Here is a 17926-nt window from a genome sequence, read left to right on the forward strand (position 1 = left end):
GTCCCACTAGTATGCCCTCAACTTAAGGGCTAATGTATTCTGAATTGGTTTGATCCATTTTTACTTTGTTAGCCTATCAGAATTTCATAACTATAAGTTACCACCTCTATCTCTACCCTAAAATTGGTTATGGAACAGAATCCAGGCCTTGTTAATGCACCACTTGAGTCCAGGAGCTCCCGACCAGCTTGTCTGGCAATCAACTTCAGAAGATAGAGGCCTGCGTTTGTATGGCCCTTTAGGTCTAACTCATGACATTGCTCTTTGTCTATCTGCATTCAGTGGTCCAGGCCGCTGTCCATTGCTGGTGTGACCTTTACTGACATCCCCAGCCTCAACAGAAAACAATTCTCACTAATCCAGCTTTACTGTGTTCCCAACAGCTAGCATGCAGGGATGTCTTCTTCCTCATTTTCATGTAAATGTGCTATTTCAAATGCTCTCCAAAGCAAACAGGCTTTTAAGGGCTAGTCTGAGAACCAAACCATTATTTATTTCATAGTTCTTCTAGGAAAGAGGCTTCTAAGAACCAGATGAGAAGAGCATTTTGGATCACAGCCCACCTGCAAGTTAGGATCTGTAACGTAAGAGCCAGAACACCAGATAGGCAGAGAGAGCCTGCCTGGTTTCTGAACTGAGTGAGACAAACATGGAAGAAATTCTAAACCTTGGGGATGGGTTCTTTTCTTTACAGCCATTCACCCCCTAGGGGCATTACAGAGACCTTACAGACCTAAGGATTAAGAAGATTAATGGAGTCTATTTGATATCAAGTTTCATTTCTCAGCCTTTTCTGTTAAATTTATTATGCTTTTCTTTTTTCATTTAAAATAAGCATTGAGACTTTGCCCCCAACTAAGTTTCCCAAATGGCTACATTACTGAGAACCCAGACCCAAGCACAGTACTGTAGCTGGGGTGGGTAGCGGGCTGGCTTCAGTTCTGCCAAATTGTGGGGGCTGATGATCTCCTTTCAGGGGCGGGGTGTGGGGTGCTGGGAGGGATGTCAGTGAGTAGAAGGGGAACGGCCTCCCTGTGGATGACTCTGGGGCTGGCAGTCCTTGTCCAGCCCCTCCCCCTGCTTCCTCCCACTCTTCCACATGCTGAAAGGGTTCTGTGCCTCTCACAGCAGCATCTGGCCCTCTGGCCTGAGTCGGTTCGGTGTACTTGCCTAGAAGGTTATTTAGCTCTGGAACTCACAGGAGTAAGAAGCTCGGAAAAGCACAGTGAGTCCCTGCCCAGCTCCAGGACCAATCTGAAAATTCTGGTCTGGTCACCAGCACATGACAGTTCCTTCACTTACAGCAATTTTGTTAAGCACATTTATTTGCTTTCTCTGGAAACCTTCAGCACTAAATGTGTCTGTATTTCCACCTGAGAAGGTTTTTAACTGCAAAAAAGAGCAGAATAGTGAACAATAATAAAAATACTGTGAGAAAGAAAATGCCTATGGCTGTAATCCCACAGGACAGCTTGACATCAGATAGCTTAACTCCCCTTACAGACGGTGGGTTTGCACACGTGGTCTCCTCCCAGCCTTCAAGTTTGTGCAGGTTTTCTTTGTACCATGTTAAGAAATGAATATTCGAGCAAGTGCAGTCCAGGGGATTGTGACTGAAATTAATGGTGCTCTGCTGGGACAAGATGGGGAGGAGATGGCGTGGGATGATGTTAATGCTGTTGGCGGCCAGATTGAGGTAGATTCCCTTAAAATGACTAACAGAAGCAATGCTGTCACATGTCAGGCTGTTGTGGCTTAAGTCTACATGGCTCATTTTTCCCAAGCTGTGGAATGCTTGCTGGTCTATAGAGAGGAGACCACAGGAGGATAAAATCAGAATCTCCAAGCTGCCCACAGTCTGAAGTAGGTTGGTCTTCATGATAGTCCCATCTTGAAAGTGATTCCCTTTTAAGTTGAGATGCCGGAGATCTGGTAGGCCTGCTAGAAGATGCTGATTGCTGGTATCAAGGAAGCAGTAAGTGAGATTCAGAACCTGCAGGAAATGGAGGTTTTGGAAGGGACTTTGGGGAGCATTAATGTGTAAGCGGGTAAACGCCAAATCCAGGAGTTCTAGCCGAGGACATTCTTTGAATGCCTGACTCTGGAGACCAAGAGGCTCATTGTGGCTCAGGTTTAAGGTTTGCAAGTGGGACAGGTTTCTGAGTTGTAGATTGCAGCAGTCAGAAGCCTCTATGTCATTATGGCTTAAATCAAGTGTCTGAAGGTTTCCTAGTTTCTCCAAACAGCCAACACCGAGGTGAAGTTTCTTCACGTTGCCTCTGATGTAGAGGTGTGTAAGGGAGGGGAAATTGGCAGCATTGATTTGACACAATTGGTCAAAATGATTTACACTGAGAACTAATTTCTTGAGCAAGTTCAGACCCTTAATCCCAGAGGGTAACCCTTCCAAGTGAGTTGCTGACAGATCCAATTCCTGGATTTGGGTGAAGCACTGAAATGTGGTGGATGAGAAGTCAGAGAAGCGGTGTTTCTGCAGGTTGAGGCTCTCAACAGACATTTCACAGAGTCCCTTGAGCATGGCTGAACTAATGTCTTCATCATCAATGTCCTCAAATGTTCCCAGCCAGAGAGACTGAGTAGTAGAGTTCTGCAGACCATTGAATATAACAGACAAATTTGGAGTCCCTCCAAAGTTCAAACTTTGGAAGACTGTTGAACCAAAAGCCCCAAGCTCGATACCTTTAACATTATTGCCATTGAAGTTCAGGCTTAAGTTGGTGGCCTGCTCCAGAGACCTCACGTCTTCTCTAGAGAGGTAGTGTATAGCATTATTCTGAAAATCCAGTACTTTCAGATTCCGTGCTGGGAAGTCTTTGGGGAACTTAATGGAGGAAATATGGTTGCTTCCAAGATACAAGCTTTCCAAGTTTTCCAGATTGTGCACTGGAATAAACTCGAGATTGGATATTCCCGTTTGGATTAAGAAAAGATGCTTCAGTGACTTGGGCCCATTAAGCGATGTTTCTGCCATGAATATCAAGGGATTTCCAGTTAACACAAGTGTGTTCAATTGATGATGGCTTTGAAAAGTGTCTTCATGTATCCAGTTAATCTGGCACCTTGAAAAGATAATTGTATTTAACAATAATTCATTTGCAAAAAGGAAAAAAAAAAAACCTTTACAGTGACACACATTAACAAAGTCATCTTTTGTATCATTCAAAATCAAACATAAGAACTTTCTTCAGTATCAACAGATGGCCTATTGAAGGAATTAATGAGTAGCCTCACTTCTGAACACTCCAATCTAGATTTTTTTCCGGGTATCTCACCCCTTAGATTGAACCCTCAGAGGTTTGTGCCTGTATTCTAATGAACCACGCGTCATTTGATTGTGGGCAAAAATCAAACTATTATTTACTGTAATACAAAATATGGGCAAAAATCAAACTATAATTTACTGTAATACAAAATATGTCATATAGAATGCATAATAGATAATATATACTATAAAATACATGTATATATACACAAAAATCTGTCATTCCGGGCAAGTTACAACTTTTCTCAACCTCTGTATTTTCATCTGAGAAAACTATCCTGGTATTGCACCTAAAAATACTGGATTACACACACACATACACACACACACACACACACACACACACACACACACACACACACACACAGATGGTCTCCTCATCTAACCATAAGTTGGATGATAATATGCACCATGGAACCTCACAGTGCTGGTTTTAAAGATGAAGCGGTACTATGGATGTGGACATTCTGTCCACAGAAGCTGAAGTTGAGGCACAAAATAGAAGAAGCAGAACTGCCACAAGGGGTGCAGACTGAAGGTACACACAGAGCCTGTCCCCTCTTACACACACACACACACACTGTATAGTCCTTTCATTTTCTTCCTTTGTTTTCTTGTAATACTTCTGCCTACTGGTTCTCAAACACTGGCTCAGCATGTGGAATCCCAATTCTGCCACTATAACAAAATAATGGAACTCATTTTCCAATTTGTTGGGGCGGGGTGGAAGTAGATGGTGTGCTTTTCTCCTAGAAATTTTTCTTAAATGTCATTACCCAAAAATAAACTATGCCAAAATTCAGCATAGTTTGGCATCTGATTTAATACAAAGATTATTTTCATTTTTGCTATCAGTATTCTTTAGAACTGCTCGGTATTCTTTAGAACAACAATACTGTACTAACTGTTGTTGCAACTAGTTTGAGAGCAATCCACTTTCCTCTCCACTGGTTGATGTTTATTTAAATTACATTTCACCCACACAGAAGTATTTCATAGGGAGGTGTAAACATGTAGTATAAGCAGATTGTCCCTGGGCCCCCAAAAAAGGTCCTGCAAATAAATTGAGCACATACTGTACTTTAACTTAAGTAAAATATCAAGAGCACACATATAACTCAGATACATACCTAGTTAAATCCAAAAAGGTAAGATTCATGAGTCTGTTGAAGGTTCTATTGTGAATTGTAGGCAAAAAATTAAAGCTGAATTCCAAAAATTCTGTTGTGTTTGGTAGAGTGTCAGGGATTTCACTGAGACCTAAATTTTCACAGTTATATGTTTTGTTGGCTTCTTTCTGATTGGAGAAACAAGGTAAATTAATATTAGACTTAATAATTTGATTGACTATCTAGCAAAATTATATATGTTTTACCTTCCAAGCAGCAATTGTACTTCTAGTAAACTTTACCAAATATACACTTGCCAGAAACAAGATGATGAATGCACATTATTAACTGTAGTAATTTTTTTTGTAATAGCAAGATTGACAATAAACAGACTGTTCATCAATATAGGACTACTTGAACAAAATATGGTACATTCACAAAATGGAATCCTTTAAAACTGAAAAAAAAAACTCCATATTGGCCGGGCGCGGTGGCTCAAGCCTGTAATCCCAGCACTTTGGGAGGCCGAGACGGGCGGATCACGAGGTCAGGAGATCGAGACCATCCTGGCTAACACAGGGAAACCCCGTCTCTACTAAAAAAAAAATACAAAAAACTAGCCGGGCGAGGTGGCGGGCGCCTGTAGTCCCAGCTACTCGGGAGGCTGAGGCAGGAGAATGGCGTAAACCCGGGAGGCGGAGCTTGCAGTGAGCTGAGATCTGGCCACTGCACTCCAGACCGGCGACAGAGCGAGACTCCGCCTCAAAAAAAAAGAAAAAAAAACTCCATATATTGATATGGAGTGATATCCAGGATATATTTCAAGGTGAAAAAAGCAAACTGCAGAACAATATATGTATTGTATATAGTATAAGTATGTAGTATAATGTACAGAGTATGCCTTTTGTGTAAGAAAGGTATGTGTGAATTTTCTTATATTTGTTAAAACAAACCATGCAAAAAAACCCAACAACTGCTTGCCTTTAAGAAGAGGGAAGAGACCAGACAGAAGAGCAGGGATAGATGCGAGACTTCTCTGAATGCACTTTGTTTTACAGTTTTGATTTTGGTTGAATGGAAATGTTTCATTTCAGTTTGAAACAAACAAATCAACCTTAGATAAGTATCACCAAAATCAGACAATCAAACATTACATACTTTTGGATGTGAGACAATGTGAGGTACGCAGCATTGTCTATGAAATATTCTTGCCAAGAAAAAAATTAAACTTGAAACTCATCAAGATTTTAGGTTTAATTTCACATCTCAAAGTGATATGTCGGGTTTAAGTGGGACAGTCTATAGAACAACTGACTTTGTTCTCTCTCTCTCTCTCTCTCTCTCTCTGTGTGTGTGTGTGTGTGTGTGACAGAGAGAGAGAGAGAGAGAGAGAGAGAGAGAGAGAGAGGAGAGATAGTGCTTGTTAAAAGACACAGGGATATAAAATTTACTTAAGAGACATAACCATCAAATAATAGAGTAGCCCTCCTTTAGATCCTGATCCAAATAAAGCAGTTCAAAAAGGCATTTTATAGACTGTCAGGGAACTTTGAATGAGGACAGAATTCCATGATATTAAGGAATTCTGGATTTTGTTAATGACAGTGGACTTGTGGTTATGTAAAATAAATGTTCTTAGTCTTTTGAGATGTATATTTAAATATTTAGGAGTAAAACGGCATGATGTTGGAATTGGCTTTACAATACTCTGGCAAAAAAGCATGAGAGGAATGTAGAGATGAAGTGAGTAGGCCAAAGGCTTATGATTGTTTCATTTTTAGGTTCTTTGTTACTATTTTTGTATATGTTTAACATTTTTTCTTAACTCAATGCTTAAAAATCTAGCAGGGTGGCATAGACCTGAGGGCTTGCAATCTTGAAGTATGAATTAATTTTAGATCTCTGGATTTGTAGGCTGCTGATACCAGACGGTAGGCTTTTGGGCACGACCCTACACATAAGTTCCTACACGTGAGGTTGTTCTTCATCCTGTGCCCCAGGGTAGTCATGGATTCTGAAGCCTGCCAGTTATGTCGTAACACAAGTTATGTGTTGAACTAAGTAGGTAAAAAATGGGAAGTGGTTGTTTAGAAGCCTGTAGAACTGTGGGGTCATTATTTATCTGGCTAATGCTTTAAGACGAAGGGTAGTAGGGCAAATACAAAGGTCTGACAGGGCAGGTATGAAAGTCTGATGGAGTATATTTTGCCTGTGCAGTCTCCTTGGAAAGATATAAATGATCTCTAGGGAAAGTTCCTGCTATGCTTTGAATATGTCCTTCAACGTTCATGTGTTGAAAACTCAATTGCCATTGTAATACTAAGAGGTGAGGCCTTTGGGAGGTGATTGGATCATGAAGTTTCCACACTCATGAATGAATTAATGCTATTATTGCAGAGTGGGTTAGTTATCATGGGACTGGACTCCTGATAAAGGGAGTAAGTTATTGGGAGGCCGAGGCTGGGCAGATCACAAGGTCAGGAGTTCGAGACCATCCTGGCCAACATGGTGAAACCCCGTCTCTACCAAAAACACAAAAATTAGCTGGGCATGGTGGCGCATGCCTGTAATCCCAGTTACTCGGGAGGCTGAGGCAGGAAAATCACTTTAACCAGGGAGTTGGAGGTTGCAGTGAGCCAAGATCGTGCCACTGCACTCCAGCCTGGCCACAGAGTGAGACTTCGTCTCAAAAAAAAAAAAAAAGGGGGGGTGTTAGTTAGGCCTCCATTTGCTCTGTCCACATGCTTGCTTTCACCTTCCTCCATGGAATCATGCAGCAAGAAGGCCCTCACCAGATACCACAGCCAGGCTCTTGGGCTTCCCAGCTCCCAGCTATGAGAAATAAATTACTTTTCTATACAAATTACCCAGGCTGTGGCATTCTGTGATAGCAGCAGGAAACCAACTAAGACAGTGACCTTGGGGGCACAAGAACAAGGACATCCCAGGACCTTGCGCCAGCTCTCAGATCATCTCAGGCTCCAGGTGAGTTAATCCAACCTTCCAGCCCCTGCCTTTCCCTGACACATATGGGCTCACTAGAAGCCCCACTGAGACTTCCCTGGCCTGGAAAAGATCTACTCTGGTACGGACTCCAGATCAGTGGCTTTTCTCATGCTGAGTTACAAACAGATTTGCTTAGTGGGAAACAGAACTGCACACATCCTGCTTTGCTCTGAAGCAGGAGGCTCCTGAGATGTCACCATTATAACCTCATTTTCTTTCATTCCAATTTCTGTTTAGTGATGCACTTTTTTGTAGCCACAGAACATGCTCATCACAGAAAGTCACCAGTTGTCTTCGATATTGTGACAACATTATGACTGTCACTGATGAAAATGCTTTATTTATATGTCCTTGTAATTTATTCTTCATTTTATAGACCGAAAGTCCTCCAGGCACTGCCACAAATCCACATAATGTCCTTGAAATGCACACTTTGCATTTAAAACTTAGATTTAGCTGACTGGTGGGGAAAAAAACCACGTGTTGCCAGACCTATCCTCGGTGCCCATGAATATGGACGACCCAGAGAGAATATGCATGTGCAGCTGCTGCCCCAATAGTTGCAAAGGTGCTGATCAGCTTAGAGGAGACATTTTTCTTTTCTGGTCTCCTTTGACATAACTGATGTCACATACGGTTGGAGAAAAGGGACTTCCTCAGTTTGTCTCACTCTATTCTGGCCCTACAGCAAAAGGCTCAATGCTGTCATTTCCCTCCTTCTCCTGAATATGTAAGTGCCCATGATACCTAAATTATTCTGTGCCTCAGCCTTTTGTGTGCTTTACTAAGCACTTTACTGCACTAATGTGATGCAGAAGATTGAGAATCCAGGAGGAGTTCTACTAAACCAGTGGCCTGAGTGAGCTCCTTGAAAATAGAAAGCAGGTAAATGAAGTAGCTTGGTTTCAACCCAGTGAAAAACTGATAATGAGTGGATGACGCTACCAAGAGGATCAAGAAGGCCACCATGAGCCTGTGCCATAATATTGAATCATCTCTGGTTAGGTGGAAATGGCAATAGATCCTGTGCCTTTGATTTTTAGGAGAAAGAGGCAAGTGACAAGAAATACAACTGATAAGAGAATTTAGAAACCAAATACATTTTAGAGAATGTCTAGGGCTCAGCATACACGTAGCCCTTCCCTTATAGCTTTTATAATCACAATTGTATCATCAAAATGGCCACAATGATAGAGGCACCAAAGCACCACATGCTCTGGAATTATCTAGGAAGCATTAGATTGTTTTCAGACTATTGTAATTTTTTAAGACAGAAAGTACACACACGCATGCACACACACACACTATTATTCACATTCTTTTTGATTGAGAGTACACTACTGACATCATGACCCTTAAACCCTAAACACCAAGGTTTATATATCCTAAAATCAAGGATATTATATGACTACAGTGCCATTATGAAATTCAAGATATTTAACATTGATACAATGTTATTATCCAACGTACTGTCTAGATCCAAATTTTGACAATTGTCCCATTATTGTTCTTTACAGTAATTTTTGTTTTTCCAATCCAGGATCACACATTACATTTAGTTGTTGCATTTCCTTAGACTCCTTTAATCTGAGACAGTTCCTCAGCCTTTGTCTTTCATGACATGAATGCCTTTCGAAGAATGCAGGCTCATATTTTATAGAATGTCCCAGTTATGGGTTTATGTGTTCCTCATGATTTGACCCTGGTTATACATTTTTGGTAGAAATATTGCATTAGTAAGGGTGTGTCATTCTCCCTATCAATATTCAAATGAAACTTTTTGAGCATGAGATCTGATAGCCAGGGTCCCAGAACAGTAGAATGGTAATGCAACAGAGAGTCAAAGGACAAGATGCAGAGAAGGAACACTGGGCCCTGGCAGACAGCATGGCCACCGCCAGGACCATGTGCTTCTGTTACTTTTTCCGGGCAGACACCCACTACCATTGTAGTTTCTCTGATCTCCACATGACCATTTCCTATAAACCCAGCCTTTTCTTCCTAGAGAAGTCTAGAAATGTGGTCAATTTCCAAAGTCCCTTTCTCACCTCTCTGCTTCTGCTGGCTCCACTGCAGACGGGACTTCTTGATGTGAATTCACACAGTGAGCAGAGCTGTGGCAAGGCCACGTGGTATTCATGACATCATGTCCATCACTATTCTAAGTCAAGGGGCATTCGCTTGGGACCCACTGTGCACTGGGACCTGTGTCATCTGCTTTGTCTCCAGCTCTGTCTCAGAGCTGTGCTCCCAGAGCTACATCTGTATTTGCGATCCCTTTTCCCGCTAGATATTCATTTGCATTTTTTCAATCAGGCTCTTATTTTCCTCCCTTCTGCTGTATATCTAACTCCCTCTCACCCCGCTGTATTTTCTTTCCTTGCAAGTGTTGAAACATTTTCTAATTTAGAACTCTTTGAATTTCACTCAAGTGTTTATTCTCACCTTTTCGAATTTCTCATCTGCACTTGACACACACAGCAGCCAGCCCCCCATGCATGAGAAGTCTGGGACACTGACCTCTAACCCTTCCTCATTAATCATGCCTCCATCCAAGACAGCAATTGACTGAGTCAAATCCCAGAGCAACAATTACCCTCTGAAAACAAAACAAACACTCCCTAGAGAGCACATCCCTATAACTTCGTTGTCAATCTGATTCCTCCGGGCAAAGGGCATTCCAGTTGCATGCACTTTATTTCCTGTTTGTAAAGTCAGACTGCTTGAGCTCAAATCCTAGCTCTCAACCACCAAGCTGTGTTATCTGAGCCTCCCTTTTCCTCAACTGTAGATTGAGGTTAGGAACTTCACCTTGCAAGTTTACTGTGAGGATTAATGCGATAATGTGTGTCAGCACTAAACAAGAAGAGTTAGTGTTTAACTGGATCATCACAACCTCACATCACTATCGAAAGCTATTGGGAACTCCTTGTGTCTATGAACTTGGGAGTTCCTTTCAAAAAAGAGCTCTGCTAACCAGTCCCCATCCCACACCTAGGGACTGAAGGGCTCACTTCTATCATAGTTTTGAGGGAAAAGGATGGCCAAGCTGAGCTCACTTGAAAAGGGGAGGCATGCCCGCATTCTCAAGTAAATATTTCAAGAGTGCATCTAAAATGATACCACAATCCAAATCACAGAACACTGAATTCCAGCTGCTCTTTGCATAGTTATCAGCTTCCAAAGACTTGATATGGGTCCTAATATTTTTGTTTAAGTCACACATATACAGGGACACAAACATTCACAGAGAGAGATAGAGAGAGAAAACATATAGCATTTGACAATGGAATAATCTATGTAGACCATAGGTGTTCATTGTAATAGTCTTAGAACTTGTAGGTAGGTTTGGATATTTTTCCAAACAAAAAGTTTTCTTTAAAAATTAATCTTGACTCCTACTTGTATGCAAAAAACCAAAACAATTCTGATGGATCTAAATGTGAAACCTAGAAATAGAAAATAAATACAAAACAATAAAGCTTCTAGAAGAAACATGGGATAATATCATGGTCTTGAGGTAGGCAAAGATTTCTTAAACAGGACAGAAATGTACTGAAAATACAGGAAAAAAAATAAGTTGAGGTATATTAAAATTAAGAACTTTGGGGCCAAGTGCGGTGGCTCACACCTGTCATCCCAGCACTTTGGGAGGTTGAGGCAGGCAGATCAGGAGGTCAGGAGATTGAGATCATCCTGGCTAACACAGTGAAACCCCATCTCTACTAAAAATACAAAAAATTAGCCAGGCATGGTGGAGGGTGCCTGTAGTCCCAGCTACTTGGGAGGCTGAGGCAGGAGAATGGCGTAACCCTGGGAGGCGGAGCTTGCAGTGAGCCAAGATTGCACCATTGCACTCCAGCCTGGGCGACAGAGTGAGACTCCATCTCAAAAAAAAAAAAAAAAGGGCCGGGCGCGGTGGCTCAAGCCTGTTATCCCAGCACTTTGGGAGGCCGAGGCGGGCGGATCATGAGGTCAGGAGATCGAGACCATCCTGGCTAACACGGTGAAACCCCGTCTCTACTAAAAAAATACAAAAAACTAGCCGGGCGAGGTGGCGGGCGCCTGTAGTCCCAGCTACTCGGGAGGCTGAGGCAGGAGAATGGCGTAAACCCGGGAGGCGGAGTTTGCAGTGAGCTGAGATCTGGCCACTGCACTCCAGCCTGGGTGACAGAGCGAGACTCCTTCTCAAAAAAAAAAAAAAAAAAAAAAAAAAAAAAGAGCTTTGGTTCAGCAAATGATACCATTAGGAGAGTGGAAAGGCAAGCCACAGGGTAGAAGGTATTTGCAATCTGATGGAGGACTTATATCTACATTACATAAAGAACTCCTACAAATGAATTAAAAAAAGGCAGCCCATGTGAAAATGGGCAAAACACTTCAACAGGCATTTCATGCACATAAAAAAGAATATGCAAATGACTGATTAATTGAACAATTTAATTGTTCACCAGGAAAATAAAAATTAACTCCCAGTGAAGTACCAATACCCACTCATCAGCATTGCTAACATTTTAAAAACAAACAATACAAAATGTTAGTGAGGCTGTGGAGCAGTTAGAACTTATGCACATTGCCACAGAGTATAAACTGATAGTAACACTTTGTAAAACTGGCAATATCTATTAAAGTTTGAACATAATGTTTACCCATGATCAAATACATCCACTCCTAGGTATACACCTAACAAACATTTGTACATCTGTTTACTAAAGACATAGACAAGAATGTCCAAAGCAGCATCATTCATAATAGCCAAAAAATTGGAATCAATGCAAATGTCCATTAACAGCAGAATGGATAAATGGTGGCTCACTAATACAACAGAGTAACATTCAGCAATAAAAATGAACAAATGATTGCTGCACACACCAATAAGTCTCACAAATATAATGTTGAGCAAAAAAAAAAGCCAGACACAAAAGAGTACACACAGTATGGTCCCATGTATATAAAGTTCAAGACCAGGCAAAACCAGTTTCTGGTGATGTAAACTAGAATATTGGATGGTTTCAGGGGCTAGTGCCAGGGAGCAGGCATGAGATGAGGAGGGCTTCTGAGGTGCTGAGAATGCTCTGCATCATGATCTGTGTGCTAGTTACATGGATGTGCTCACGTGGTGAAAACGTTTAACTGCACACCTATGACTTGTGAACTTTTCTGTATGTATGTTTTACTTCAACAAAAAGTTTATTAAACTCAAAACAAAGCCAGACAAAAACTATTTTTAGGCTAGGGCTTATAAACAAATGTGAACTGAAAGAGCCAGCCAATCCTTCAAACTGAACCCTTTGTTAGGCCTTTCTTGCATTGTTATAAAGAAATACCAGCACCGGCCGGGCGCAGTGGCTCACGCCTGTAATCCCAGCACTTTGGGAGGCCAAGACAGGCAGATCACGAGGTCAGGAAATCGAGACCACCCTGGCTGGCACGGTGAAACCCCGTCTCTACTAAAACTACAAAAAATTAGCCGGGCGCGGTGGCGGGCACCTGCAGTTCCAGCTGCTCGGGAGGCTGAGGCAGGAGAATGGCGTGAACCCGGGAGGCGGAGCTTGCAGTGAGCCAAGATGGGGCCGCTGCACTCCAGCCTGGGCGACAGAGTAAGAGTCCGTCTAAAAAAAAATAAAAATGAAAATGAAAAAATAAATAAAAATAAAAAAAAGACAGAAAGAAAGAAAAAAATACCTGGTACTACGTAATTGATAAAGAAAACAGGTCTAAATTGTCTCACTGCTCTGCAGGCTCTACAGGAAGCACGGTGCTGGCATCTGCTTGGCTTCTAGGGAGGATCTGAGACACTTACAATCATAGCAGAAGGCGGAGGCGGAGCAGGCACGCTGCATGGTGAAAGCAGGAGAAAGAGAATGACAGGGGAGGTGTCACTCTTTTCAATGGCCATATCTCAGGAGAACTCATTATCACCAAGACAGCACCAAGCTGTGACGGAGCTGCCCCTACAAGCCTCCCACCAGGCCCTGCCTCCTCCACTGGGGATTACAATTCAACATGAGATCTGGGCGGGGACACAGATCCAAACTATATCAGATCCCAAGTGGCGAACTGGGCCTAAATTTTAAATTGAGCCAAGAAGCTACTTGCTGACTAGAGGTCATATATGTACTCTGAATTTCTGAAAAATTCCATCTCTGTTTAATTTTGGAACGTTCAGATCTCATCTGAACCAACCAATCAGGGCTCAGCTTTATCAACCAGTCAGGACCCAGCTGCACCAACAGATCAGAACTAAGCAAGTTTGAATCCTTCTGCTGCATAAATTAATCTAACTGGGAACCTGAGTGGGAAATTTCTCTCTATGGAAGCCAAGTTCCTCGTTTGTTCTCTGGAATGCACCATACAAAAGCTATATGCCAAAGCCGTGTCACCCCAGTTTGCGAACTGTTCATTGGAATAAAGTCTCGTTCCTCAAATTCCTCTTCAGAGAACTTTTGTTCACAGGCTTAATAGGGTAATGGTGGTCACATGAACATGCAGACGCTGTGTGGTTAACAACGCATGACCCGAAGGGGGAAGAAGTAAAGAGGAAACAAAAGCAGCTGGGAAGGGTGAGTAAAGTTGGGGTAATTTACGTTTGAAAAAGGGCCAAACCCTTAAGTCAAAGGCAAGAGTTTATTCTTTTAGCCAGCCCTCCTTTTATCCCTTGCCAGAGCCTGGAAATTTCCAGCCTCTCAGGAGTAAGTTCCATTTGTCTTTGCATCCCCCAGCTCCCTCGCTGGTATCCACACAGTAGCAAGAGCTTCCTAAACAGCCTTAGAGTCTTGTTCTTGAGAACTCACACACGATAGATGAAACAAAAGAAAATACAGATCTGATCCTAATTGAATAGTTCACAAGGTCATTTAAAATCAGACTTCTTTCAGAGGGAGGGCTGCAGGAAGGTTGTTGTATTGGAAGGTTTCAGTTTCATCTGGCTTATCCAAAAAGGAAAGACTTTGCTGCCACACAGGGCTAGGCTTGCAGGCCCTGGAACCCTGAACACCATTCCTGAGACATGAATAGCACTGAAGGCCCCAGAACAGGCAGCCAAAGGCCTCGGGGGCCTCCCCCGATGCAAGGATTTCAGAGTTAAATGTGTAGGTATATAAGAGTGGGGCATTTAAAATAGCCTGCTTCCCAATGAGCTGAAAATAAATGGCGATGTTATCCTATCGGAGGCTGTTGCCTGGAAATGATAACGTGTGTTCCTGATCACTGAGGGGATGGTGTCCTCATTCCTACCCACTTGTCATGCCTCCCAAAGGTCTGGATGACATTGACCTGAAACCACCTTTGCAAAAGTATGACAGCAAGAGAAATATGACATAGGTGACTCCATCTTACTTCTAACCTCCAGTTTCTCCTTGGTCATTCCTAGGTATAGACCAAGCTGAATTTGGGACAAATTTAGTTTATAGTTTAACCTTAAAGCAAGGATGATAATAACCCTTCTTAAAACAAAAGCACGTTTTTAAAGCTAAAGAAAGGTCACCAGTTAGGATTTTGAGAGGGGCTTGAATTTGCCTCAGGTGTTGGCATAGTTACTCCTTACTGTGCAGCAGTCATGTGGCCAGAGGTCACAAGATTTGTGACTTCCCCAATTACTCCTATAGATAACATCACTGTTACAGAATCTAAGTTTTTTTTTGAGATATCTGTCAGACTAACCCCACCCAGACTTCTGACCCAACTCATCCTGTGGCCTCACCCAGAGGTAGACTCAGAACTGAGGACCATTTTCCAAAACCTTATGACTTCTTCCCCAACCAGTCAACATTTGCCATTCCCGTGTGCCCTGCCCACCAAACTATCCTTGAAACTCCTAATCTCCAAAACTTTGGAGTGATTGATTTGAGTAATAGCTCTGTCTCCCACCTGGCATGGCCAGTCTCGCATCAATTAAACTTTCTTTACTTCAGTGCCATAGTCTCAGTGGATTGATTTTGTCTGTGCAGTGGGCAGGAAGAACTTGTTGGCAATTACAGACCTTCCAACCTGAAGGATGAGGGGACAGCCTTCTGGGGCTGATAGAAATGTCTTACTCTTCCCCTTCTGTTATGAGCTGAATTTTCTCTCCCCCACCACCAAATTCATGTTGAAATCCTAATCTCCAGGACCTCAGAATGTGACTGTATTTAGAGACATGGCCTTTAAAGAGGTCATTAAGGGAAACTGAGGTCATATAGGTGGGCCCTAATCCAATCTGACTGGAGACCTTAAAAGATGAGGAAATTTGAACAAACAAAAACACACCAGGGACGCTCATGCACACAGGAAAGGCAGTGAGAGGACAAAGAGAGGAGATGGCCATCTGTATGCCAGGGAGCAAGGATGCAGAAGAAGCTAACTCTGCCAACACCTTGATCTTGAAATTCCAGCGTCCAGAACTGTGAGACAATTTCTCCTGTTTAAGTCACCTAGTCTATGGTATTCGGGTTTTTTGGTTTGTTTTTGTTTTTCGGTGTATTTGTTTGTTTGTTTTGAGACAGAGTCTTGCTCTGTGACTCAGGCTGGAGTGCAGTGGCACAATCACGGCTCACTGCAACCTCTGCCTCCTGGGTTTGAGTGATTCTCCTGCCTCAGCCTCCCAAGTAGTTGGGATTACAGGCATCTGCCACAACACCCAGCTAATATTTGTATTTTTAGTACAGATGGGGTTTTGCCATGTTGCCCTGGCTGGTCTTGAACTCCCAGTCTCAAGGCATCCACCAACCTTGGCCTCCCAAAGTGCTGGGATTATAGGTGTGAGCCACCACACCCTGCCCAGTCTGTGGCATTTGTTATGACAGCCCAATCTAACCAACACGCACCTTCCCAGCCTTCATTTCTCATGGGCATGATGCCTCCTCTTGGCCTGCTGCTAATTCCATCCTAATGCCAGACTAACAAGGCTCTGCTCACCCAGCTCTGAGCCTTACCCCAGCGCTGGCTTTGCTCTGCTCTTCTGATCCTCTGGCCTCCTTCTAGTCCTGCCCCAGGGCACCTCCACATCTGGCTACTCCTGGCTCTCTTCTTCTTCTTCTTTTTTTTTTTTTAGACGGAGTCTCGCTCTGTCGCCCAAGCTGGAGTGCTGTGGCGCGATCTCAGCTCACTGCGAGCTACAGGCGCCCACCACCACGCCCGGCTAATTTTTTGTGTTTTTAGTAGAGATGGAGTTTCACTGTGTTAGCCAGGATGGTCTTGATCTCCTGACCTCGTGATCCACCCCACTCGGACTCCCAAAGTGCTGGGATTACAGGGCTGAGCCACTGCGCCCAACCATGGCTCTTACTCTTCTTTTAACCTCAACCCAGACCAGCAGCTCACCAAGCCACCCAGACTCACGGTCCCTCCTGTATGTAGCCCTTGTTTGACAGACCATGTGGTATTGGACACTTGTGGGGTCAGAGAAAGCGGGAGGAAGTTTGAAGAATTTCAGAGGATGGCAAGAGACGGAGGTCCTTCTCCTTTCTCTCTCACCACCCCCTCCAAGAACTTCCCACAGGTTGATAAATATTGCTATGGTCCAAAACAGAAGGTGCAATTTGGCTCTATTCTCAGATTTTCCTCCTGTGGGTTAGTAAAACAGATGGAGGGCTGTCCAAGTCGAGGAGAAAGCCAGATTCATTCAGAGTGATCTTTTCAATGCTCAAAAACCTGGCACAGGCCTGTCTTTACTAATTCTCACCCTGAGAGCCAGGAGACCAAAGGACTCATTGGGCTAGTGGCCATGTGAGCGTGGGGATGTTAAACCAACAGCTCCCCAAGGCTGAGGCAGGTTTAGGGGTCTGCTTTGCGCACAGAGACCCTATTAATATCTTATGACCCACTTGGGATTATTTGGGTGGAATTGTTTGAAGAGGAGAAAAATTCTCGTTGCTTCCTATTAAGATGCCACCAGATGATCCCCTGGCTGAGTTCTTTGGCACCTTTCTCACAATAATGAAAAAATTATACATATACCTCATTTCCTTTTTAAAGACCCTGGATATTGGGATGCCAAGGCTCAGATGGAACTGCATGCTAAATCTCAAAATTTTCAGTTTAATCTGCATGGAGACAAACAGTTTGGACTCACCTCGATGCACATCTGATCCAAGGAGGTGATGACTTTACAGCCGGCAGAAAACAGCACCATCCAAAAGAAGCAGCTGACGTCAAATGCCATCACAGAACTGGTGCAATCCTAGCTTGGTGGGTTTACCCAATGCTTGGAGCTGAGAAATGGAATCAAACTATGAAGGCCCTGGCAATTTGGCAGCCAGAGAGGTACTCAGAAGGGTGATCTTGGAACAAGAAACACTGTTGACTGCTCAGCATTCGGTAGCTGAAAAAAAAAAGGAAGTCCCTTTTGCATACCACCCATCTTTGCCAAAAATAACTGAGGACCCAGCCCCAGAATGGCCCATTGCATTTCCTGGCACTGAACATGAATCAGTTGTGCAGTCCTTTTGGGCTGATCACACAGACTTTCATTGTGATGGTTCCAATTGACTTTATGCCAACTTCAAGTATTTGGCCAACTCCAACAGCTTCTGGTCCTTTTCCCCGAGAG

At 43.1% G+C, this 17926-nt stretch overlaps 1 protein-coding gene across 3 annotated transcripts; it reads right to left on the bottom strand.

Annotated features, from left to right (window-relative positions):
* Positions 1-816: 816 nt before the first annotated feature.
* CD180 (CD180 molecule) lies at positions 817-17700 on the bottom strand. 3 transcript variants are annotated; one of them, XM_030927817.1, is made up of 4 exons: positions 17450-17685; positions 13084-13235; positions 4414-4580; positions 817-3080 (listed from the first exon to the last, which is right to left on the bottom strand). In XM_030927817.1, exons 3-4 carry the CDS (start codon positions 4440-4442, stop codon positions 1352-1354), a joined length of 1758 nt encoding a protein of 585 aa, XP_030783677.1. In that variant the 5' UTR covers positions 4443-4580; positions 13084-13235; positions 17450-17685; the 3' UTR covers positions 817-1351. The 3 variants fall into 3 exon arrangements, with proteins under 3 accessions (XP_030783677.1, XP_010378504.1, XP_030783678.1); XM_010380202.1 differs by lacking the exon at positions 13084-13235 and having other exon boundaries at positions 17450-17700; XM_030927818.1 differs by lacking the exons at positions 4414-4580; positions 13084-13235.
* Positions 17701-17926: the final 226 nt, after the last annotated feature.

This window comes from Rhinopithecus roxellana, chromosome 3, assembly GCF_007565055.1.
Source record: "Rhinopithecus roxellana isolate Shanxi Qingling chromosome 3, ASM756505v1, whole genome shotgun sequence".
Taxonomy (NCBI): Eukaryota; Metazoa; Chordata; class Mammalia; order Primates; family Cercopithecidae; genus Rhinopithecus; species Rhinopithecus roxellana.